At 30.0% G+C, this 24,419-nt stretch overlaps 2 protein-coding genes across 3 annotated transcripts; one reads left to right on the top strand and one right to left on the bottom strand.

Moving 5' to 3' along the window:
• Nucleotides 1-4,374: 4,374 nt before the first annotated feature.
• LOC123259662 lies at nt 4,375-5,967 on the bottom strand. Its single transcript, XM_044720299.1, has 4 exons — nt 5,873-5,967; nt 5,500-5,742; nt 5,253-5,431; nt 4,375-4,475 (listed from the first exon to the last, which is right to left on the bottom strand). Exons 1-4 carry the CDS (start codon nt 5,889-5,891, stop codon nt 4,389-4,391), a joined length of 528 nt encoding a protein of 175 aa, XP_044576234.1. The 5' UTR covers nt 5,892-5,967; the 3' UTR covers nt 4,375-4,388.
• Nucleotides 5,968-16,810: 10,843 nt separating this feature from the next.
• Nucleotides 16,811-23,415, top strand: LOC123259641 (odorant receptor 4-like). 2 transcript variants are annotated; one of them, XM_044720268.1, is made up of 6 exons: nt 16,811-18,035; nt 18,321-18,420; nt 21,529-21,639; nt 21,733-21,888; nt 22,153-22,231; nt 23,342-23,415. In XM_044720268.1, the coding sequence occupies exons 1-5, from the start codon at nt 17,212-17,214 to the stop codon at nt 22,204-22,206; spliced, it is 1,245 nt and encodes a 414-aa protein (XP_044576203.1). In that variant the 5' UTR covers nt 16,811-17,211; the 3' UTR covers nt 22,207-22,231; nt 23,342-23,415. The 2 variants fall into 2 exon arrangements, with proteins under 2 accessions (XP_044576203.1, XP_044576202.1); XM_044720267.1 differs by lacking the exon at nt 23,342-23,415 and having other exon boundaries at nt 22,153-22,443.
• The last annotated feature ends 1,004 nt before the right edge of the window (nt 23,416-24,419 follow it).

Genomic DNA, 24,419 nt, shown 5'->3' with positions numbered 1-24,419 from the left:
GAACGTACTTGGTGTGCGTTATTGTGTATTTCAATTTTTTTAAAGTCCTAGTAAATAGATTTTACGAATTTCATTAAAAGTAAAATATTTTGCAACCACGCACACTAAATACGTTCTAAAATTTTTTTTTTAATTTTTAAATTTACAATAAAATTTTTTTTAATTTCCGAAAATCATAAACAATCATATCGGTTACTTGGATTTTTTAATTTTTTTATTTTGTATCTTTTTGTAAAGAAAAAAAAAAATTTTTTTTTCCTAATAGTCTTATGAACGTGGACTTGGCGCGACTTTTTTACAGTGAAACTGTTTTTGTTCGGATTTACGGTACTCGTGGGACAAATGGCACGACCTAATCATTTGTCGGTAAGTGAGATAATTTTTAACTTTTTTTCAACGAATTTTACCGTAGTCTACTGTAAACCCTGATAGCCAAGTTGGTGGCAACTTTCTGACAATCTACTGCCACAACTTGTCACCAAGTTGGCGCCAAGTCTTGGAAATGAACTCGGTTGGTGTCAACTTGTTCACCAAGTTGTCGACAAAAGTTGCTTCTGAAACTTTTTCACACCAAGTTGCCAAGTTTCTCGAGGAATTTGGCGACATATTGTGGCAGTAGATTGGTCTGTTTTTTCTCAGAAACTTGTAGCCAACTTTCCGCCAACAGTTACAAATTCGAAAGTTGACCGCAAGTTGTCGCTAAGTTGGTGGCAACTATCTGACACTATCTTGGTTGGTCTGAAACTCTGGCTATCAGGAAATTTTATTCGGGTTTCGGTAAATTTTATGAAGTTTATCACAAAATAAATGAATTTTTTCGTAAATTTCATTTCAAAAATGGTAATTAAGGTAGTAGTACTACCGTTACCACAGGCGTCAAATTAGTGCTTTGTGTAATTTGGCTTCAGTAGTATTTTTATTTGGCAACACCGCGTAAAAGCTAAAGAGACAGAAACATATTCTGTTTCACTTAACATATGATTTCATGTGCATTGGTGTATATTTGAATTTCGCGCACGACCTAACTTTTTCTGCGGCGTTGCCACATTTAAGTTGACTAATACTTTTTTCTCAATTATTCTTATCACAAGCTCTGAGTTTATGGTTTTATTTGCACACAATATTCAATCAATTTTTCTCTTTCTATTGATATCAATATTATAGAAATCTAAACGTCTAGTTTTATGAAATAAAATGAAGTCTGTGATTTCTCATAAAGATCAATGGTAAAGGCAAAAATTTATAAATATTAATATTTTTTTTTCAATTTTCTGTAGGCTTCCAAAAATTTTACTGCTTAATTATGATATTATAAAGTAACAATATACCAAGTTTGATTAAATTCTGAACGATAATTCTAAAACCGGTAATACTACCTTAATAAAAGAGCCGCTCTATGTCCCACGATTACAATGAATTTAATGGTAATTTTTGAAGAAAATTTATTTCCTTATGTACTCGGCAGTATTCTGTAATTGCCAAAGTTTAGACTCATCAACGACATAGTTCGATGACATCGAAAACTGTCAAAATAAAATATGAAATATCTAACCTTGTTACACAATGAATCTAAGTGACATTCAGTAATAATAAATATTTTTTTAAAGTGAAACTTTTATTCTATTGCCCCAAAATTTTTCGTCCATCTATCGCATGTCGCATTACTCGGCCGTGGAGTAGGGATAAAGTGAAAAGCACACGGCAGAGCAGCCAAGGCCAATATGGCGGCGTCCATAGCTCGCATCAGCTAACCGTATAGCATTTATATTCAAATGTAATGTAAGACGTTGTTTACTCCCTAAAAAAACAAAAGGATCAAAAATGATTCTTCATGTACTAAACTTTCATAAGAAGTAGAATTTGAGAAAATTTGAAATAGTAATAATTAGTTCAATACTTTAAATACTTTTTAATTCTTTTGTTTAATCAGGGCTTATTTTCGTTACTATAGAATATTAGTTACATTTATAAACTACGATACTCACAGCGAAAATAAAGTTATTGATAGAATAATTGAATTGAAAGGTAGATTTCGATAAAATTAATAGTTAAAAAAATTATATCAAACAATAAATTCTTATATTACCAGTGAAAAATCACAATTAATTTTCAATCAAACCACCGTTAGTTCTATTACACGGACTAGTAAAACCCGTCTATCAAAAACTGGCAGAAATTGAAATTCTTATAATTTTAATAAAATCATTATTCGGTAAATGTTTGATAGATCAAATTAAAACCGCAATTTTATCAACTATAAGATAAGTTTTAAAGAAATAATAAGCTATCTTATTTCAATTAAATGTTCTTCATAAAACCACGATGCAAGTAAAACTTGGATTTTTTATACAAAAATGGAAACGAGGTGATACGTCTGAGCTCAGATACTATTCTGATATTTCTCAAGAATTTTTAAGTCCGACTCGTAGCAGTAGAAGTAGCGGGGGCGGCTTTCCCTACTATCCAGATATTCCGCTGTACTGGCTTCTGCTAACGCTGATTGGTCCTTCTTCTTCTTACTGGGTCCTATCTGGGCTCTTACTCAAGTACTCGTCCTTTCCAACCGTTGTTGAACTACCTGACTTCACCAGCAAAGTTGTCCGGAGTTTTATCATCCCTGGGAATTTACCAGGCTGACTGGTTGAACTGGACTCGTCATAAATGAGGGTCACTAATCGACTCATACCATCTTCTCTTATTTTTTATACAATATTTTATATTTTTTACAATTACTTAAGTCGAGAGCAATTAGGTAATAAACTCATATATTTATGGTTTAATTCTCTTTTCTATCTTGTTATTCCTAGTCCATTGTAATAAATTTTCAGAAAGTAAAAATTAATTTTAACAATAACTTTTTACTAATAGTTAAAAGTCTAGACCTAGGTTATGGGGTTTTCCCAAAGGTTTTCTTACAGTTATTAATAAATCTAATATTAAATTTCATGCTGTCAAAAGGGGTATCGTTAGTGGTCGCGTGGCGGCGCCAGTCGTGATTCAACTAAACCGTGATATGACATCACAACAGTAAGGAACTGTCAATCCTGCCCGCGCACGCACGGTTCTCCCACCAGGCTTACCGCTTTTGTTAAATTAATTAAAAGACGCTGGCTTAGGTTGTAATTTATTTTATTTTTTCCGCTTACATAGCTTTTTGTCTATTTTTATTTTTTAATTCACTAATAATTAAATAATAATAATAATCAACCGGCGACGTTAGCCGAGTGGTCAAAGGCGCACGGGCTATAGAGCACTCGAACCAACTCACCGGCCAGGCATGGGTTCGAATCCCAAGCTGGTCTGAGAAGCCAGCATGGTTAAGATTTGACCCTTGCCGTGTAGGTTAAGATTCTCATAACCCAAAAGACCCCAACGTACCACTCCCAACAGTTAAAGTCGGCGATATGACCACAGCAGTTAAAACCGACTCTAAATAAAAATTTATTTTATACTAAATAAGTGAAATGTTGAGCGCTTACGAAGTTAGCGGAAAGTTACAGGGATGGCCTTTAGGGTCAACCGTTTTTCTAATTTTTTCTTTGCAGTTTTCGAAAATACATAGAGTCATGTGGGTCAAATGTGCGCAGTGAATAAGAGTGCACAATCCCATATATTTGGGACTTAAATGAATGGGTTTGCGCACTTTTACCCACTGCGCACACTTGCCCCACATGATCCTATATCTGCAAGTATTGTGTTAAAATTTCTAAGTGATCGGACCACTGTAACTATATTATTTTACGAGGTTTATATGGATTTTCGATTGAAAGAAAATCAAATTTTCAAATAGGCTGAAGGGATTTTGTATCATGCTGGCAATGCTGATTGACTTTAGGTAAGATTTTTTTTTTTATTAAAAAAACTTTAAATGCATTTATCTCAGAATTATACTTTTTTAGTTGACCTACATGATATCTCCGAAATCACGGACTCGAAATGAAAACCACATATACTACATAGTAGTAGCTATGTCACGAACTTCAACCAAATCAAAACTTTGATTTTTGCTATTTTTTTAGAACTAAAATCTCAGAAAAATATCTGGAAATCGGTTGATTGCGCAAGCCAACTCTAGAACTTCCCGCTAAGTTTCAATTTGAAGCGCCTAAAAATGCGTTTTTTGGTTCATATCTGAGCTTTTCAAGCTCAAAGCACCATTTTCACATTTTGAGCTCTTCGAGCTCATTCTCAAAATCTACTGGTCTAAATCGGTCCAAATTGTATTCAAAATCTAAGTTTAGCCAAACCCTTTCGAATGACGCCAAACACGATAAAATCGGTCAAACCGTTCAAAGTTATAGGAGGTTTACACACACACACACACACACACACACACACACACACACACACACACACACACACACACACACTTAATTGAAAATATAAATCTAGAGATAATTAGTTGTTGTAATTATTATTGTATTTTCAACATTTTTGATGCACTGATCAGTAGATTCCAATTTTTGTTCCAAATCCTGGTTTATAAAACAAAAAAAAAACAAACAAATTATTAGTGAATGTCATTAATTGTTAATTATTGTTAGAATAAAATCGCATTACAAATGCAATAAGGTCGTATAAAGAAAATTTCACATTCGGAATCGGCGTAATTATGATCTAAAAAGATAACAGAGTCATGTGGGGCAAGTGTGTGCACTTAAGCATTCAAACTAGTGTCAAAATTAAACGATAAGAATAAATTGAATATAAAAATATGCCTCTAATAGAGTATTCATTGAGGTAATAACTAAATCAAAAATCAAAGTATGAAACCTTAACACTTCGGAAAAAAAGGGGTTAATCCGAATGATTCAAACGCGCACTATTAACCTATACTGCGGGTAAGTGTGCGCACTCGGGTGGAGTAAATTTGTGCAACTAAGGGAAGTTCGTGGATTTTTAATGCCCTAAGCAGACTAATTTTAATAATCCTTACATAACTTTATTGAGGATTCTTAATATTTTCTTTTTCAAGTAAACGAATGATATCGTATGGGTTTTTCTTGAATAAGCTAATTTTTCACCAACAAACCTTTAATTTGCCTGCACATATCATAAACTTCCTCTTCTCCATCCATAAATAAAGGGATTGCACACACTTATCCGAGGCTCTACTGATGAAAAAATTTTAATGCTAAAAAAAGTTTTTTCTTGCACTATTGTACTTTTAGAAAAATATTACATCAATTCCTAAAAATACGCTCTTATAGCTTCTATAACTTGAAATAATTAATCAAATGCAATATATAGACCTTAATATATGTCATAATGAGTCGAAATTTCCAGCAAGATTTATTCTGTTCTTCTAGACATTTTGTAAAAGTTGAATGAATACGTTTTAGGGATCGACTAATTACCATCATCAGTTCATATGAATAAAGCATACGGCATCTTGTTTTAAATACTTCAGAATTTTCATCTCCAGCAATAACTAGAATTTATCATCGATGAATAATAAGTCATTATGTATATATATTATTTCCTTTCAGATATAGATACCTTGAAGGGATAAAAAATACCCAAAATCAGCATTCATAACCTTCACCAAGTTATAACACATTATTAAGTAATCCGTACTGGCCATACTCCAAAATTGAAGATTCGCTTCATTGGTATCGTACATTCTAATCTCCATTCCTATCAACCACAATAAATAGTACTGAAGTTGTAAAATTGTGATATCATTCTGACAAGGCTGCTGTTGTTGCTGTGATGTACTTACGATTTTTGATTCTGAGTCACCTGCCAAGATAAATAATTTAATTAATGATTATTGTATCAAAATTATAATAAAATATTTAATTAAGATAAAATTTGCATAAAATTCTACTTTTTTCTAACTAAAGGGCTGATTTTTCAGCATTCGATTTACCGTCCATAATGCTTTGCATTTTTTTTCATCCAAAATGTTTAGAATTGAATTCTGTATTCAGAACAAACACTCTTTATTAATTAACTTCTTTTCACGCTGACTGTCAAACTTAAACTGAATTAAATGGTTATTTAACCCTTATTTTTATCAAAAACAAGAATAAACATACTTGATAAATGACGTCAATCCATCTATATTGTTATTTGTCTCTGTCAATAAGTATTGATTATTAATTGTATTAATATCATTGTTGTTATTCTGAAGCTGACCAATTCACTGTTTTTCAATAGATATATAACAGAAACGTTACATAAAGGAAATAGGGTACTGCCGAACTTTTCTAAAGAATTATATTACGAGGATTATAAGCCCCACAGTTTAAATGAGCGTGTAATAAGAAATAATTATTTTAATTTGTTTAATATCATTTTTTAGTTATTTAAGAATCGTTAACCTTGCTTTCTATATCTCCCAAGGGTTGTAACAATGTAGTAAAAGAGGAAGTTTTTAAGCTTGTAATGATACTTCGAATACTATTTTGTCTATTTATCAATTTACAATATAAATGAAGAACTTTTTTTTCATTCATTTTAATCTTAACCCAAATCAATGAGTACTTTGAGAGAAAAAAATTCTCTTGAAAAACATGAACATTTTTGTGACAAGAAATTAATTTATTGAAAATCTGAAACAATTTTCTTTCTTAGCTGAAGAAATAAAAATTTTTCTCACAGCAACTTTCTTGTTGAAAAAAGTTTTCTAGATTTGGAAAAAAACAACTTTAGATGAGAATTCCCAAGTTGTCTATTTAAAAATATTTTTTTCCGAATCTAGAAAATTTTTTTTCAACAAGAAAATTGCTATGCGAAAAATTTGAATTTTTTCAGCTAAGAAATAAAACTGTTTAGGACTTTCAAGAAATTAATTTATTATTACAACACTACTCATTTTTTTCAAAAGAAATTTTTTTTCTAAGTGTATTATCGCTATGAAATTTTTTTTCAATGTAAATTGGTTACTATGAAAAAAAAAAGCTTTGTTCCTATCAAAAAGTAAAAAGTATTGCCGTTATCAGAATATCGGTATTTTGCTCAGAACAATATTGAATTCAGTTGGGAAAATAATACGTTATAGTTCTGTACTTCAATAAACTATTGAAATCAATTAATTAGTTATTGTCAATAAAAGATAAAGGTACGTATTCTTGACGGGGGTCCAATTATTGACGCCCTATCTTATTTCATGGTTTTATTACTTAGAGTGTTAATAGTGATCGTACAAATTTATAAACAATTTTCATAATTCAAGAAACTTACAAAAATAATTTTATTAGTAAAAAAATTAAATACCAATTCACTAATAATGTTTTAAAAATCAAAAAATGACTGATTCGAGATTAAATGCGTTAATTGTTCCTTGTACATCACTTTTTTGAATTTATTTTCTTTGTGAAATATAATTAATAGATATTTTGTAATTCTCCGCGTTGACTTAACTACTTCAGATCTTTGTCTGTGGAGTAAAATATGGAAATTTCTATATATTAAAACAAATGTGAAGACGAACAGTTGTAAGAGGTATACGATGTTCGCATCATTTAGCAGATCGAAACTGAACGACCTATGTATACATGTAAGTATATAATGTATGACATATGATTATGAATTAAGTATGCGTAGCCATATATATTAGGGTGGGCCAAAAAAAACTTTTAATTTTTTTTTCTTTAGCTACCGCGAAAATATCGTCCAAGATGACGAAAAAAAATTCTGGTAGAGTTTGAGCTCTTAATATCAATATCTAGAGGTATCACATGGTGATTTTTGATTTCCCATTTAAATAACACGGAAATATTTTTTTTTTTTTTTTTTTTTTGGAATTTTGATGTATCTCAACGAGTTATTGTGTGGTAAAAATAAATAGATATTTTTGTAGAAAATTGAACGGCCTACAAAAAAGGTCTGATATAATTTTTCGCTAAGTCAACTCGGTTAAAAGTTATTCGCAGTTAAAGTTCAAATTAAAATAATATACGATGACTTTCACAATTTTTTATACTTTTTAATAAAAAAACGGTTTAAAATCATAAAACAACATATTTTTCGTGATTTTTCTCGTTTTTACTTTCCAAATTTGTTGAGAAAAACTTATGTTATATGATAACCTACTCCTAATACGGATTGCGGGGGTAGGTGTTAACAATGAAAATTTTTAATTTACTAGCTATAGTTCCTACAGACTTAATTTGGTAGTAGTCTTTTATTTGTCATGAAAAGATCATCTCAATACGGATTTTAATGAATTCTACTGTCAATAGGGATTGCGTGGGTGGGTGTTAGAATTTTTAATTTCAATTTCCAAACTGTAACTTCTATAAACTCTAAATTTGGTAGGAATCTTTGTGTGTAATCTTCCCTTAAAGTTCAGCTAAGAATAGATTTTATCAAATTTCAACTTCAATAGGGATTACGAGAGCGTTAAAAATAAACAATTCTTATTTCTAAAAAATAGTTTCTATGGACTCAAAATTTTGTAGGAATCTTTTATTTATGTTGTAGAAACCATCTCGAACAAAATTTTATGAAATTCCTTCCCCCTACAAGAGTGCAGGCGTGTTGATTGCCAAAAAATTTATATTCTTTAAATACAGTACATACACTGAAAAAAAAAATTAGAAAAACGGTAGACCCTGAAGGCCATCCGTGCAACTTCCCGCTAATTCCATACCTAGGTGCATAAAACTGCACTAATGACGTTTTTGAGCTCTTCGAGCTCAAAAATACAATATATGTGTTATTTTGAGCTCTTTGAGCTTAAAAGTTTGATAGAAGTATCATAGAACAATATTTTTTAAATTTTCAAACCGCACTAACTTTTAAATGAATCAACCGATTTTCACGCGGTTGGCAGTATTTGACGCAATTTTTTTAGTCTCATGACGAATCTTCAAGTTTGAATTGATAAAACTAAGAAATTTGGAGTAATTCCAAAAAAACATTTTTTTTGGTAATCTTTCGTTCATGATATTTCTTGAACGAAGAATATATGGCGAGGCTTTCGCCTACCTCCGAAGAGGCCGTTTCCTGGGCTCAAAAGAGCTATACACGCACGTATATTTGTCCTACCCCCACCATAGCGAGAACACAGCCCAGTTCGCGGACAAGGAAAAACCGCCGCTCTCTTGTGTTTATACACATTCATTGAACAGCTGCAAGAGTTGCGTATAATTGTAAGTGTGTGCAACTCTCATCGACTCCTCTGGCAACTCATTCCCTGTAGGCACATCGAGATGTACCTACAGGATATGAGCAGTATCTAGCGGGGACCACGGGGAGGCGGAGTCGATTGAAGACCATGTTGTTTGTGTGATGTGTTGTGTGTAAAGTATGATTTTACGTGTAAGTGTTTGCGTGTGTAGGGTGCCCGGGCACATATTTCTTGAACGAATTGACCAATTTTGACCGGCTTGACGGCGATCGACGTAATTTTTTCATGCTAATAGCTGATTAGTTTTTGAAATCGATCAGTGCAGCCGTTGAAAAGTTATTCCAAAAAATGTCGGAGTTATGTAAAAAAAAACACTTGTTTTCAAATATTTTATCGAGGATATCTCTCGAACCAATCAACCGATTTCCACGTTTTTGGCGGCGATCAACGCGGTTTTTTAAGTTCTAGAATTATTTTACATCATCAAAAACGATCCGAGAAGAAATGACGAAGTTATGTCAAAAAAACACTTTTCGGTTTTCTTTCGTTCACGATATCTCTCGAACGAAGAATATATGGCGAGGCTTTCACCTACCTCCGAAGAGGCCGTTTCCTGGGCTCAAAAGAACTATACACGCACGTATATCTGTCCTACCCTCACGTAGGAAATACACAGCCAAGTTTGCGGGCAAGGAAAAACCCTGCCCTCAAGCATTTACGCTATCATAGAACAGATGTGAATTGAGTTGAATTTAATGTCAATCTGTCCTCGTACTCAGTTAACTGTATCAACCCATTCAACGACTGCGTTAGCCTGATCGGTAATATAATGACAACCCGACCAGTTACCAGGTGTTATACAGACTCCGCCAGTCGGTTAATGAACTGAACGTTGCTCTAAAGCGTCAATTAGTAACTAGTTTGGTGCTTCCTATTTTTGACTACTGTGCCGTAGCTCTCACTAACCTAAATCAGGGCCTTGAGAAAAAGCTGAAAGTTGCTCTGAACAACTGTGCGTGCTTTGTGCTGCGTAAACGACTTGGAGAACACATTAATGGACCGCAGCTTGATCTGGGGTGGCTTTCGCCATATCATCGTCGGCTTCACCTGATGGGCTGCATTTATTACGGAATGTTAGTCATGAATAAAAATGCTTTGTTAAAGGATAGAATAAGGATGAACCATAATGTCGCGAGACATAGGGACAATAATCGGACTGATACACTTCTGGCGCCGATTCCACGTACTTCAATTCTTCAGCACTCCTTTGTGGTTCTGGGGACTTCCTTTTGGAATTCCTTGCCACCATCAATAACAGCAGCTGACTCACTAGCAATATTTAAAACAAGTTGTTATAAACACTTATTAGCTACTGAGCGTGCCGATCTCTAAGTGTGTATTCTGCATTTTTGACCAAGTGCAATTTAGTTATTTGCTATTCTGTGCAATATGGTATAAGACTTCAAGTAGACTGTTTTTGTTTCAGTATTCATTATTAATCTTGATTAATTAAATTTATATTATTGTGATAAAATTGACGTTGAGAGACCTATCAATATTAACATTAACATTATAAGAATCTATTTTGATTGTCGATAATAGCTTATGAGCACTTTTTGTTTTTGATTTTTACTTAAAATTATATTGATCTGTACTTAATTTTAAGATATTTTGTATACTCTGTATATGCTTTTGGCCGTTAGAGGACTAGGTCCTACGGCCTCTTTCAATAAATTACAATTATAATTACAATTACAATTATTATTGTTATTATTTGCTGAAGACTGACGGGCGCTATTGAGGATTGGGTGCTAACCATTTTCATTTGCTCCTCAATAGCACCTCAAAATCGTCAAATTTTCTTTCGAGACTGAGACGTTGGAGGTGCTATTGAGGCGCTATTAGCACCTCAATAGCGCCTCAAATGTGCAAAACGGCCAAAAAGCGTCAACTTGAGGCGCTAAAATATATTTTATTTCACTATTTTGGATGTACCCGTAAGGCCGCAGTTTGTCAGAAATTTGAGGCGCTAAATTTCGACTCGGGAACAAGTCAATAATTACAGTTTGATTTTTAGCGTTGCGTTTAAAATTTACCATTTTACTTTGTAAACATTGACGTTGCTTGTATTAGAAATTTACTAACTTTCTTTTATACTTTTTACATATGAATCGTTTATTTGAGAAACCCCATAAGTCATATGGGATTTCCATATGACTTATGGGGTTTCTCAAATAAACGATTCATATCATAAGATCACTTTTTTAGGTACGAAATGATAAATATCAAAGTCTGAATTCTTAATTATTATACTTTAACATTTTAGACATTTACATAGCGAATATGACTGTTTGGAATAGTATTTTCTTCCATGTAAAGAGTAAATTGTAACGTTTAAATGGTAAATATTATAAACGGTAAATATTATAAAGTGAATAGTAAAATCACGATTTTACTGTTTGAAATGGTAATTTTTAGCAGTTGATCATTACTTATTATAAATCGACTGTTATTTAGTACAGTTTACTTAAGGTTGGCAATAGCCTAATCGGCTCGGTACCTGCATTTCGAAAGAGTGGGACCAGAGTTCGATTCCGGCGCGCACCAATATTTTTCAATGATTATAAACTAAGAATATGTGCGTTTCATTGCCAGCCTCTGTACCGGTCGGGTTTTCTGTGGTTTTCCCATATAGTTATGGAGGTAAAATGTCATTATAGAAGTACCTCCATACTATTTAAGACCGTAATGCAAATGCAGGTACTGATTATAACGCGTAAGTCGGCCACAGTCGCAGCACATGTGTGTCGGGCATGAAAAAATCCCGACATGCAGGGGGGTGGGGACGAAAAAAGTGGTTGAGAGTTATAATGACGGGGTTGAGAGACTATATTGCGGAGAAAAAAGTGGAGAGACAATAATTCCCCACCCTCCCTTGTAAAACACTCTACAGTGATACAAGTAAAACCATCTTCAATTATAACCTCAATTATAGTACAGTTTACTTTTTTCCGTGTAAATTTGAACGATGTGAATCCTAAATTTTACACCACCAAGCGTGTAAATGTATTTCCTGAAAATTTCTCATTAATTAATTTGATTGTTTAATTTCAGACTTGTACGATATTAGATTATAAATATAAAAATGTAAAAATATAGTATATTACACACCTAGGGAAATAAAGTAAGAAATGTCTCAGATTACATGTAATTGTCGGCCGAGGTGAAGCCGAGGTTGACAAACATGTGATCTAAGGCTTTCTTATTTACTTCCCGTGGAGTGTATACTATTTTTTTGCTCGACGAAGGCAGAAAGCGGCACTTTCGTTTAGCGCAGCGGGCCGAAAGTTGACGCTTTCTGCCCGTCAAGCAAAAAAAATTATGTGTAAATTTTTTAGAAGCATTTTTTTATTGTAATTGATTTGTTATTAAAATTTTTAAAATTGACAACTTCAGTATCATAGTAATCATAGTATTTTTATTAGTATTATAAGTAATAGATATATTTTTTTACGAAAATAAACTAATATTGTTATAAAATATACAAATTTTATATTCAATAACACATTTGAAAATTTTCTGTAAAAAAATTATTACTTAACGACACGGATTTTAGGTTAAGAAATTTTTTTTTTCGTTCCAATAACTGCATGAAATATAAAAAAAAAATTTAGTGCAAAAAAAAAAATAGTAATTCACAACCGGAAAAAAATAAAATTTCTTTAAGATCAATTGGTAAATTAATATTATAATAAAATAAATATAAAAGAAATAGTGGTTGGTCACAAAAAAGTCAAATGTAAACAATACTCTTACATTAAAAAATAGTGACACCAAGCGTAATTTACTTGAAACGAGATTTGTTAATAGTTAACAAAACTTTATTTGAATGAAATAAATGAGTCGATTCAATTAAATAAACCAAAACGAAGTAGTATTTGATTCAAAGTAATACATATTTAAATAAAAGAAATTTGTTAACATTAAATAAATATTTTTGATTCATTTCAAATAAATCTGTGCATTTGAGTCAAACAAACCGTTTTTTCAGTGTAGATCTGATGTTAGAGTCTATTGATAAAAATGCGAATGTTTATAGTGTTAAATATATTTTTAAAGATATAAGCTCATCCCGATGTTACACTCATCAAGACCTTTAATTTGAGTACCCACATGCATTTTAATATATTTTTCATATATATATATATATATATGAAAAATTAATGTGGATACTCAAATGAAAGGTCTTAATGAGTGTAACATCGGGATGAGTTCATATCTTTAAAAACGTCAATAGTTAAAAAAGTACAGTGCAATTTAACAAAAGTCATTATTTAAGAAAGCAAAATTTTATTTATTTATAGTTCACAAGTCACGGCAGTCACATACAGACTGCAAGGTTGCTAGTAATAGTTATTAAATTTTCAAAGTTATGTATAAGAACACGGAATAGTGTAAAACAGTAAATTACACCGTGTTAAATTTACACGAGTGAAAATTTCACACAGAAGAAATTTTACACCGACATTTCACACTTACACGGCGGTGTAAAAGTCTCTGGGTCCAACTTTACACCGAAATTTTTTACAGTGCACAATCGCATATCTTCACATATGATTACAAGTGATACATATGTTTTTTTTTCATTCAGTACAAGTTGTTTTTATTAGCTACTGTAAAAAGATTTTCTACACCGAGAGAAAAGTATGGTTCTCCAAACTAGGAAAATCTAGTTAAATATCATCAACACTGTTTAATCGAAGTTTTTATACTTAAAATTATTTATTATTTGTTATAACTCTAAGGTGATGAATCCCGATCCGAAATTCTTGAGAAATTACTAAATTTTTTATTATTACTTCTTCACCATAACATTTTATCGGTATGAGGTCTCATACGTTACGCGTAACCAAAAGATCCAGGTTCGAGTCCTGGTCTGGGCTGTCTGAATTATTTTTTCAGTAGCTGAAAAAAAAGTTACACTGAGTAAAAAATCTTTCTCTAACAACAATTCGGATCGGGATTCATCGCCTTAGAGTTATAACAAATAACTAAACGCCGATCTTCGAGTCAGTTATATATATATATTTAACTTTCGAACCGATCAATCAACCAATCAACCCATTTACACGTTCTTGGCAACGATCGACGTGGTTTTTTAGACACCGAATAATTATTTTATTTCATCAAAAATAATCCAAAAGAAATGTCGACGTTATGTAAAAAAAAACATTTTTTTCGATTATTCGTTAATTCATTCAAGAGTTATTGCACCTCTAAAGTTCAAAAAATAGTGTTCTATGAAACTTTTATCAGACTTTTGACTTGAAGAGCTCAAAAACCTCATAAGTGCAATTTTAAGCGCTTAGATATGGAATTAGCGGAAGTTGCAAGGATGGCCTTTAGGGTCAACCGTTTTCCAGATTTTTTTGTGATAAATGAGCGTTATGAGACGTGCTCTTTTCTGATTTTCCAAACTTATCTTTTCTTTCCGTGTAGAGTACTAAATTGATAATTCCGTGAAACTTTTTAAAAATTTAATTCATTCAACTCGGGTCATGATTTTCTTACAGTAAATGGTTCTTTTGGAATAACTTTTAAACGGATTTACCAATCGATTCTAAAAACTAATCAGCTCTTAACATCAAAAAACCACGTTGATCGCAGCCAGTCCGGTCAAAATCAGTTGATTCGTTAGTTAGTTATCGTTGTCGAAAGAAAACCAAAAAAAGTATTTTTTCGGAATTACTTCGAAATTCCTAGTTCGATCAATTTGAACTGAAATATTCGTTGTGAGGCCTCAAAAACTGCGTCGAATGCCGCCAACCTTGTAGAAATCGGTTCATTCATTCAAAAGTTATTGCAGTTTAAAAATTCAAAAAATAGTGTTTTATTAAACTTCTATCAAATTTTTGAGCTCGGAGAACTCAAAATGACACGAAAATTATATTTATTAAAAATTGATTTTTCTATTAATTATTTAATGAAAATTTTCATCAATAATTAAAAAATTAAATTTATTAACTAAAAACATTTTTCTTCTTGATCTGAAGAGAAAAATTCTTAAACTAAGAAATTTATATTAGTTTAAGTGAATTTTATTTGATTCAAGAATTTTTCGTCTTGATTCAACACGATGAATTTCTTCAAAATTATTGTAAAAATTTATTGTTTAACGAATATTTGTTAGCAAATGCTAAAATTGAAAATTTATTATTCAACTAAAACAATTACATATCGTCAAAATTGATATGGTCTTTAAAAAAATTAAAATTTAATAATTTACAGTTAAATTTTTAATATTGATAATTTTAAATATTAAAATTCATAATAAAATATTGAAAATCCACAGAGTGATGTACAAAGTCTATAGTAATATAAGGACTTGACTTTTTCATTTTTTTAATTAATAACCATGTGTAAAAAATAGTTAATTTTCATCAAAACACAATATTAAATAACATAAATTATATAAATATTAAACTATCACACTTCATCATTATATAGATTTAGCTTATGAGAATGATGAGATGTCTAGTAGCTCATCGGTCGTATAGAGTAGGGGTTAGGTATCGGTCTAGCAAGCGCGCGGCTCGGGTTCGAATCTCGGATAGAACAGATGCGATTTTCACTGTATTTCTATGATTAGCGAAAGTTAGGTTTAAATAAGAGTCAAACAGTCTAAATTTGCGTTAGCTCTACATCTAAAATCGAATAAAAAAAAATGACGCTTAAAAAATTAATTTTTTTATTATTTCTTATCAAATAGCATGAGGTAGACTTGGAAGTTGACTAGGGCACAGTCCTGGTAACCAGGCATGGGCCAGTCGTGGCAACTAAGGGAAATAAAAATTAATTTATAAAAAAATAACAATAAAAGAGGACTCAGGGGTTCAAAATCGGATCTAATTTTTATTTTCATCAGGTCCGATTTTGAACCCTAAAGCGCCGAAAATATAAATTTGTAGCGCTTGTGGGACGAAAACCGGACCTACTTAAACATGGAAACAGGCTCTAGTTTGAGCCCCTAAGTCCGAAATAGATCCGATTTTAGAAGGTTCTAAATGGGCTCTAAATTTCGACTCGAGTAGTCATTTTGATTCATTTTAATTCAGAAAACAGAAAATAGTATATTACACCCTTTGGGAAAGAAAAGCCTCAGATCACATGTAATTGTTGGCCGAGGCGAAGCCGATTTTGTCGTTTTATAAAAGGTATACTCAAGGTTATAATTCTGAGTATACTTTTCAACTATACAACTTTTTCATGCGAGGATGGATGCCAGTCGATGTTTCCGAGTCAACCGACTCGTTTGGCTGCCAACGACAGAAGAGAGCGAGTCCACTCATGCCCTTTCCGTAGTTCTCTCTTATCACTTCCACTCGATCCCAAACTTTAGCTCGTGCGCTAAAACAAAGTTTGCCGAAGCAACACAGCGTGGCCAGATAACTTGTCCTCGTACATATTTTTCCTTGCCGACCACCGAGTGCACTGGTTTACAAGTCCAAGTATGACGTTGTAAATTAAACTAGAAACCTCCGGTTACAAGAATAAATTAAAACCTGATTAAAAAAACGATTTCAAAATTATTAGAAATAACGAAATTTAAATTCTTTTCAATACTTTCGAACTCGGTCTTTTATGGAAAATTAACATTGTCAATCCCGTGAATTCTTTTTTCTAACCAGGAAAACTTCATTTCTTCAACAACTTGAAAACAACAGTAAAAATAAAAACAACAAAAAGCTTAATAAATGGTAAAATAATTCCATCTTTCGTATTACGACTTTATGCAGGTGTAAGAAAACTATGGCTTTCTATACCCTAAGTTTTAATTAGATATAAGATGTAAATAAATACGTGAAAATCAATAGTAATTTCTCAGTCATAGCATTATTTATTTGACAATATAATGAGAAAAAATTTAATATTTTTTTCAACAAAATCAATGAAAAGCAAACGGTATTCATCAATAAATTTGCATTTATATCTATAAATGTAATTTCATTTAATTAATTTAGTAAGAACATTATGACAAGATAAAACATGAAAAATTTATTATTGACTTGCGCATTACATCTAACAAAGATATCTATTCTAATATCATTAACGATATTTATTAAGTAAAAAATATGTCTTTATCAAAAAGTGAAACTGAAAAAATTTTAACGCCAAAAAATAACAATCGGACTGACGTAGAAATTTATGTGAAACACACACGATGGCTATTTTATATTCTTGGGTTGTGGCCTTTTATGTTTTATACTTCAACAAGGCATAAATTATATTTAGCTGTGGTAATACAAATTATTTGTTATATTACGTTGTTTTTCGCAATAATTCCATCATTCTATCATATGTTTTGGTATGATAAAAGTGTCAATGTGAAAATAGCTCTATTTGGCCCCACAGGAGTTTCTGTAGCGTGTGTTTTTAAGTATTTTGCGATTTCCTACCACTTGAAAAATATTAAAGAATGTCTTAAACAAATACAAAAAGATTGGGAAATGACAACATGTAAGAATGATTGGGAAATTATGGTAAATTATGCAAAAAAAGGAAATAATGTCACTTATTTTTGTATTATTGTTATGTATGGAGGAGGAGTTTCTCATCAATCGGTTGCCCCCTTCTTACCCGGCAGTCCAACAACGTTACTACGTAATTCATCCGATCGACCGTTACTTTATCCTACATCAATGTTTGATCCTTATTTCAACACTCAAAAGTCTCCTATCTATGAAACATTTTATTTATCACACATTTTAATGGGCGTTGTTGTCTGTACTATGATGGTTAGCACGTGTAATCTTGGAGCTATTTTAGTCACTCATATTTGTGGTCAAATTGAAATAATTATTCGAAGGCTGCAGAGTCTTGAAAACTATCAAAGTAATGGCGAGAATTTTGACCAAAGTTTATCAGCAATTATTCAACGTCATAATAAAGTTATCAAGTAAGATGTAGTATTTTCATTTTATTAGTTTTTGTTTTTTACTAGGGTAAAATACCCCATTAGTGGCGGGGACCCCATTACTGGCACTTTCTTTGATTTTGGTACTTATTCAATTAATGAAATCATTAATTTCAACAATGAATATAATATTTCTAATCTTATAAAAAAAATTTTTAATTTTTATTCCAAGTAGAACATTTTTTCATTGAAAGAAAAAATGCCACTAATAGGGGTTGAAGGTGCCACTAATGGGGTCTTTTACCTTATTTTTTTTTTTTTTCACAGATTATCATTGTATACAGAGCAAATTTTGCGTGAAGTGTGTTTAGTTGAAGTTGTTGCAGCAACTTTATTTATTTGCATGGATGAATATTATTGTTTATTGGTAAATATTTAAATACTTACTGTTTTAATAGGAAAAAATTTTGTAAGAAATTCCCCTTTAGGTTCCGTTTAAGTCGTGCTTTACAGTGTAAACTCGTAATGCCATTTACATCAAGTTTACGCCGCAAACACGCTTATTTCAGACATATAGCATTTGTATTTTTACAACTTACAGTAGTATTACAGTGTAAACACCGTGTAACTCCAGTGTAGGTTCCGTGCTGTACCCGTATTTTGATAACTTATAGTGGGGTTACAGTGTAAATATCGTGTCAATTTTTCACAATTGTACGATACAAATTTCGTGTCGAACAGTGTAAACGGATCCACTAGTTAAAAGAATAAAAATATTCGAAAAATATTTTTTCAAACGTTAAACCTAAAAACTGGCAAGATAATAACTCTACTCTTTACTTCTCTATTCATAAATATCCCTATACTAAATAGTTCAATTCCTAAATAACACTATTTCTAAATATCTCTATTCTTAAATAACTTAATTCTTAAAAATCTTTATTTCTAAATAATAACTATTTTTAAATAACTCTTTTCGTAAAAATCTCTATTCTCAAATAACTCTATTCGTAAATTAACTTTTATTCTAAATTTATCTATTCTCAATTATCTTTATTTCTAAATAACTCTATTTGTAAATATCTCTATTCTTAAATAACTCTATTCGTAAATATCTCTATTCTTAAATAATTATATTCTTGAATGATTTCATTATAGAATATTTTTGAAGCTACATTAAAAAAAACGAGTGAATTAATAATAATTAATCAATAAGGGAGCATTGAAAAACTTAATTTTCATTGTATCGCACTTTGCTAAGTTAATAACAATTTTGATTTTCGCTGACAATGAAAATTAAGTTTTTCAAAGCTCCCTAATTGATTAATTATAATTAATTCACTCGTTTTTAGTAGATTTCATAAAAATCTAACTATTGTAGCCGTTCTCATGCCACAACTTCTGAAAAATTTTGCTATATTCCGACCTAACTCGATGAGATGAGTCAGAAAATACATATAGTTCAAAAGTTTATGTATGTATTTATATATATATATATATATATATATATATATATATATATATATATGATATATATATATATATATATACGATATAACGTGGTTTGTCAGCACGATAACGTCTACAATTCTCAAGAGATCCTAATGAAACTTAACATACTCATTTTATGGACGATTACGAAGGTCGAGTTCAAATTTGAGCTGAATCGGTCAATTATTTAGAAGTTACAGCATTTCAAAATTTTGAAAAATTGAAAATTTTATATTTTTAGTCCTTCTCCTATAAATAACTTTTGAACGCGCCGAGATGTTTGATTTCTGTAAAGTGCATCTTAAAGCTGAGAAAATAAGCTTCAATTTATACGTTTACATTTATATCTAGACCAAATAACATCTATTCTGGAATTAAATTTCAATGAAATTTTACTCTTGCAGTCGTTTCGTCACGGTTGATAGTTGTTATTCAATATTAGATAGAATTATTATTAATAATTGTAGTAAGAAGTTGAATCGCTATGGATGTAAATAGTTTATAGTATTTGAACATTAGTTACAAGTGTCTTAAATTAAATCCACTGTTTGACAACTGTCAAGAATTGAGACAGTATGCTGATAGATTTCAGGTCTTGTTGTCAACTCAGTCATTACATAGTTTTCCACATCACCCATGAGGTACTATGAAGTAAGATGCGTTCCCTTTTTTTTTAGCGTGGCGGGTCCCCAGTAGGCCTTTACCACTTAGAGAGGCGGGAAGGGAGCAAAAATATTACTCTATATGCATTTTAAAGGTTAAAAATTAACTATGTTCAATGATCATAGTATCATGTGAAGTTAGGAATATTATTTTAACAAGAATATAGTTATTAAATTTAACATGATTAAAAAATTATTTAAAACTTCGAATTCACATTATTCGAATTATTTCTCAATAGTTAATGGTTCGCCGAAATATTTAATTGACGGTTAAAAAATAATAAAATGTTGGTATTAGTAATTTTTGTTAGCTTATACGTCAATATGTAATTACGATCTTGAAATTATTATAAAAATATTGAACATTTTTCGTTTATTTATTCTAAGATTATTAAGAAGAATTAATATCCCTGATTAAAAAAACGAATTAAAAAGTATTGAAAATAACGAAATTTGAATTTTTTTCAATACTTATAAATATTTTTAATACTTTTCAATCCCTCCTCTTATGGAGAATTAAAATTGGCAATTGTTTTGAATAATTTTTTTTAATCAGGGATACATTCATCAATATATTATTGTTATTATAATTACAACTAATTTAATTTAACCGATAACGTCTACAATTCTTAAGATATCTTATTTAAACTAAGCAAGTATAAAACAAGATTAAAAAGTAAGTAAGACTACAACAAACATGCTTATGCAATCAGAACTCAATAGAGTTCGCTTAGTAGTCAGAATATCGGAAGATAAAGACGACTCATTTACAAAAAGTGAAAAATTTTTTTGAGTTGAATACCTTAGCATTTATCTTATTATGCAATTCGTTTTTATTTATTTTTTATATTTCAATACGAAATCTACTTCCATTTCGGATGCCGAATGGCCTTTTTTTTTTAATGTAGCTTCAAAAATATTCTATAATGAAATCATTCAAGAATAGAGATATTTACGAATAGAGTTATTTAAGAATAGAGATATTTACAAATAGAGTTATTTAGAAATAAAGACAATTGAGAATAGACAAATTTAAAATAAAAGTTAATTTACGAAGAAAATTATTTAAGAATAGAGATTTTTATGAAAAAAGTTATTTAGAAATAGTTATTATTTAGGAATAGAGATATTTAAGAATCGAGTTATTTAAAAATAGAAATATTCAAAAATAGTCTTATTTAGAAATTGAACTATTTAGTATAGAAATATTTATGAATAGAGAAGTAAAGAGTGGAGTTATTATTTTGCCTAAAAACTAAAAAATAAAATGTAATTAAAATTTTTTAAAAATCTCCTGTTCGCAAGATTTTTTTAAGATTAAATAGATTTTTTCAATCTTTCTCTGTTAATTGTTTTAAAATGTATTATTTTATTTTTTACAGGCTTGGAAAAATAATAATCAAATTGGCTTAACGATTTATTCTATATTACTAGTGGCATTTATTTTTAATATATACATTTTTTGTCACATTGGAGAATTATTAAAACAACAGGTAACAATTTTCTTCAACTATCACTAACTATTAACTCATTTTTATAAATCGTTACATTGAATTATTTCAAAACGAAAGACATGAATATTACAGTTTGGTAAAATTGGAGATTCTATTTATGAAATCAATTGGTACAATTTTCCTCAAAAAAATTCTTCAAATTTAGTTATGATGATAGCTATAAGCCAAAATCCTCAACAAATAACAGCTGGTGGTCTCTTTGAGTTATCATTCAAAGGTTTTTCTAGTGTATGTATAAGAAATACCTCCATCATTTTTTATGCTGAATATTTTTTGATTACATATAAAGACAAATATAATATGACTCTAAATAAACCAAAGTTATATTAATTTTTCTTTCTACACACTTAAACAAAGCTGGAGTTGATTTTCATAAATTAAAAAATATTGAATAGATAAAACTTTAAAAAGAAAAAATTAAAACTTTTCTAGCTGAATTTTCACTAATAAATTTTCGAAATCACTCAAGCTAATATTTTATTTTATTTTCAGGTTTTAAAAACATCAGTGGCGTATTTGAACATATTGCGAATGATGGAACTTTGAAAATTTAGTTCTAAATACTTGATGAGTTAAGAACTAAGGTTTTTTTTAGTTTAGAATATTTACATTCTCACCATCAACTACTTAACAATACTTTAAAATAAAAAGAGACTATATAAAAATAAAACGTATAACAGTGTAAATTTCTGTATTGAAAAGTTATTGACAAAAAAAAGGCTTAATTTCCCGGTGAATATCTTCCGAATATCTCAAGTATTTAATATTCCTCAACAGTTTTAAAACGCCAGTAACTAATACATATGGGTCATTCCATGTCAAATTGACCAATAGTTGGAATCGACCCCTTTCGATTTGGATGAATTTTGGTCAGAAGTTTTCTTTTATCATAAAACGAAGTTCTGCCAAACGAAAAAAAATAAAAAAATTTTTTTCAAAAGATATGCAAATTCAAAATTTCGCGATTTTTCCAGTTTTTCAATTTTGTTTTTGCAATATCTCGAATGCTATTATAGATACAGGAATGGTCTTTTTTTTGTTTGAAAGGGGATACTTAGGGCTATTGAAAAAAAAATATTTTGGAAAAAACTTTGAAAAATGCCAAATTTGTCAAATTTTGAATTTTTGAAAATCGTCAAAAATGAAAACCGCCATTAAAATTTTGGCTCAATTTTTTTTGTATGTTACCTTGTACTGATCTTAAAAGACCCTGAAATATTTGGATAGGGGTTTTTTTTTTGAAAATTATGAATTTTTAAATTAAAAAAAAAATTAATTTTTTGTTTTTTGCAACTTCTATATAAGGTAATTGCAGTGCCTTACAGTGTAAACTCGTAATGCCATTTGTATCAGGTTTACACCGCAAATCCGCTTAGTTCACACGTATAGCATCCGTATTTTGATTTGTAGTGGGGTTACAGTGTAGACATCGCGTAAAATTTTCACAATTGCACCGTACAAATCACGTGTCAAACGATGTAAAAACGAATCTACTAGTTAAAAAGACTGAAATTATCCGAAAAATATTTTTTTAAATATTGAAACCAAAAAATAAAAAATAAAATGTACTTAAATTAAAAAAAAAAATCTCCTAATCGCAAGATTTTTTTTAAGATTGAATAAATTTTTTCAATCTTTCTCTGTTAATTGATTTAAAATGCATAATTTTATTTTTATACAGGCTTGGAACAATAATAATCAAGTTGGCTTAACGATTTATTCTATATTATTAGTGGCATTTATTTTTAATATATACATTTTTTGTCACATTGGAGAATTTTTAAAACAACAGGTAACAATTTTCTTCAACTATCACAAACAATCAAATCATTATTATAAATCATTACATCGAATTACTTAAAAACGGAAGACATGAATATTACAGTTTGGTAAAATTAGAGATTCTATTTATGAAATCAATTGGTACAATTTTTCCCAAACATATTCTTCAAATTTAATTATGATGATAGCTATAAGCCAAAATCCTCTCCAAATAACAGCTGGTGGTCTCTTTGAGTTATCATTCAAAGGTTTTTCTAGTGTATGTATAAGAAATACCGACATTATTTTTTATGCTGGATATTTTTTCATTAAATATCAAAACAAATTTAATATGACTCTAAATAAACTAAATTTATATTAATTTTTCGTTCTACACACTTAAACAAAGCTAGACTTGATTTTCATAAATTAAATAATATTGAATAGATAAAACTATAAAAAGACATAATCAAAACTTTTCTAGCTGAATTTTCACTGATGAATTTTTGAAATCACTCAAGCTAATATTTTATTTTATTTTCAGGTTTTAAAACATCAGTGGCGTATTTGAACATATTGCGAATGATGGAACTTTGAAAATTTAGTTATAATTACTTGATGAGTTAACATCTAAGATTTTTTTTAGTTTAGAATGTTTAAATTTTCACCATCAACTACTTAACAATATTTTAAAATAAGACGAGACAACATAAAAATATAACGTATAACAGTATAAACTTCTTTATTGAAAAGTTATATTGACATCAAAAAGGCTTAATTGCCTGGTAAAAATCTTCCGAATATCTGAAGTATTTACTATTCCTCAACAGTTTTAAAATGCCAATAACTAATATATATTCATTCATTCACAAAACAATATTGCTTAGTTTTATATAATTATTTTAAAAAACTTCCTAAATCAAAAATTTGAAGTTATAGTGAATAATATTTAACAGCAGAAATATCTGAAGACAAGACAAATTTATAAATTATCTCGA

This window comes from Cotesia glomerata, linkage group LG2 (genome assembly GCF_020080835.1).
Source record: "Cotesia glomerata isolate CgM1 linkage group LG2, MPM_Cglom_v2.3, whole genome shotgun sequence".
NCBI classification, from domain to species: Eukaryota; Metazoa; Arthropoda; class Insecta; order Hymenoptera; family Braconidae; genus Cotesia; species Cotesia glomerata.
This window is presented reverse-complemented; position numbering and strand designations above follow the sequence as displayed.

Bases quoted from the DNA above. Each gene is read 5' to 3' on its own strand.
- LOC123259662 (XM_044720299.1), bottom strand. The intron at 5,432-5,499 runs GTATCTATATCT...GATAAATTCTAG, and splicing joins GTATTTTTTATCCCTTCAAG to TTATTGCTGGAGATGAAAAT. The intron at 4,476-5,252 runs GTCTATATATTG...TTTATAAACCAG, and splicing joins TCATTATGACATATATTAAG to GATTTGGAACAAAAATTGGA.
- LOC123259641 (XM_044720268.1), top strand. From the start codon at position 17,212: ATGTCTTTATCAAAAAGTGAAACTGAAAAAATTTTAACGCCAAAAAAT. The intron at 21,640-21,732 runs GTAACAATTTTC...TGAATATTACAG, and splicing joins GAGAATTATTAAAACAACAG to TTTGGTAAAATTGGAGATTC. The intron at 21,889-22,152 runs GTATGTATAAGA...TTTTATTTTCAG, and splicing joins CATTCAAAGGTTTTTCTAGT to GTTTTAAAAACATCAGTGGC.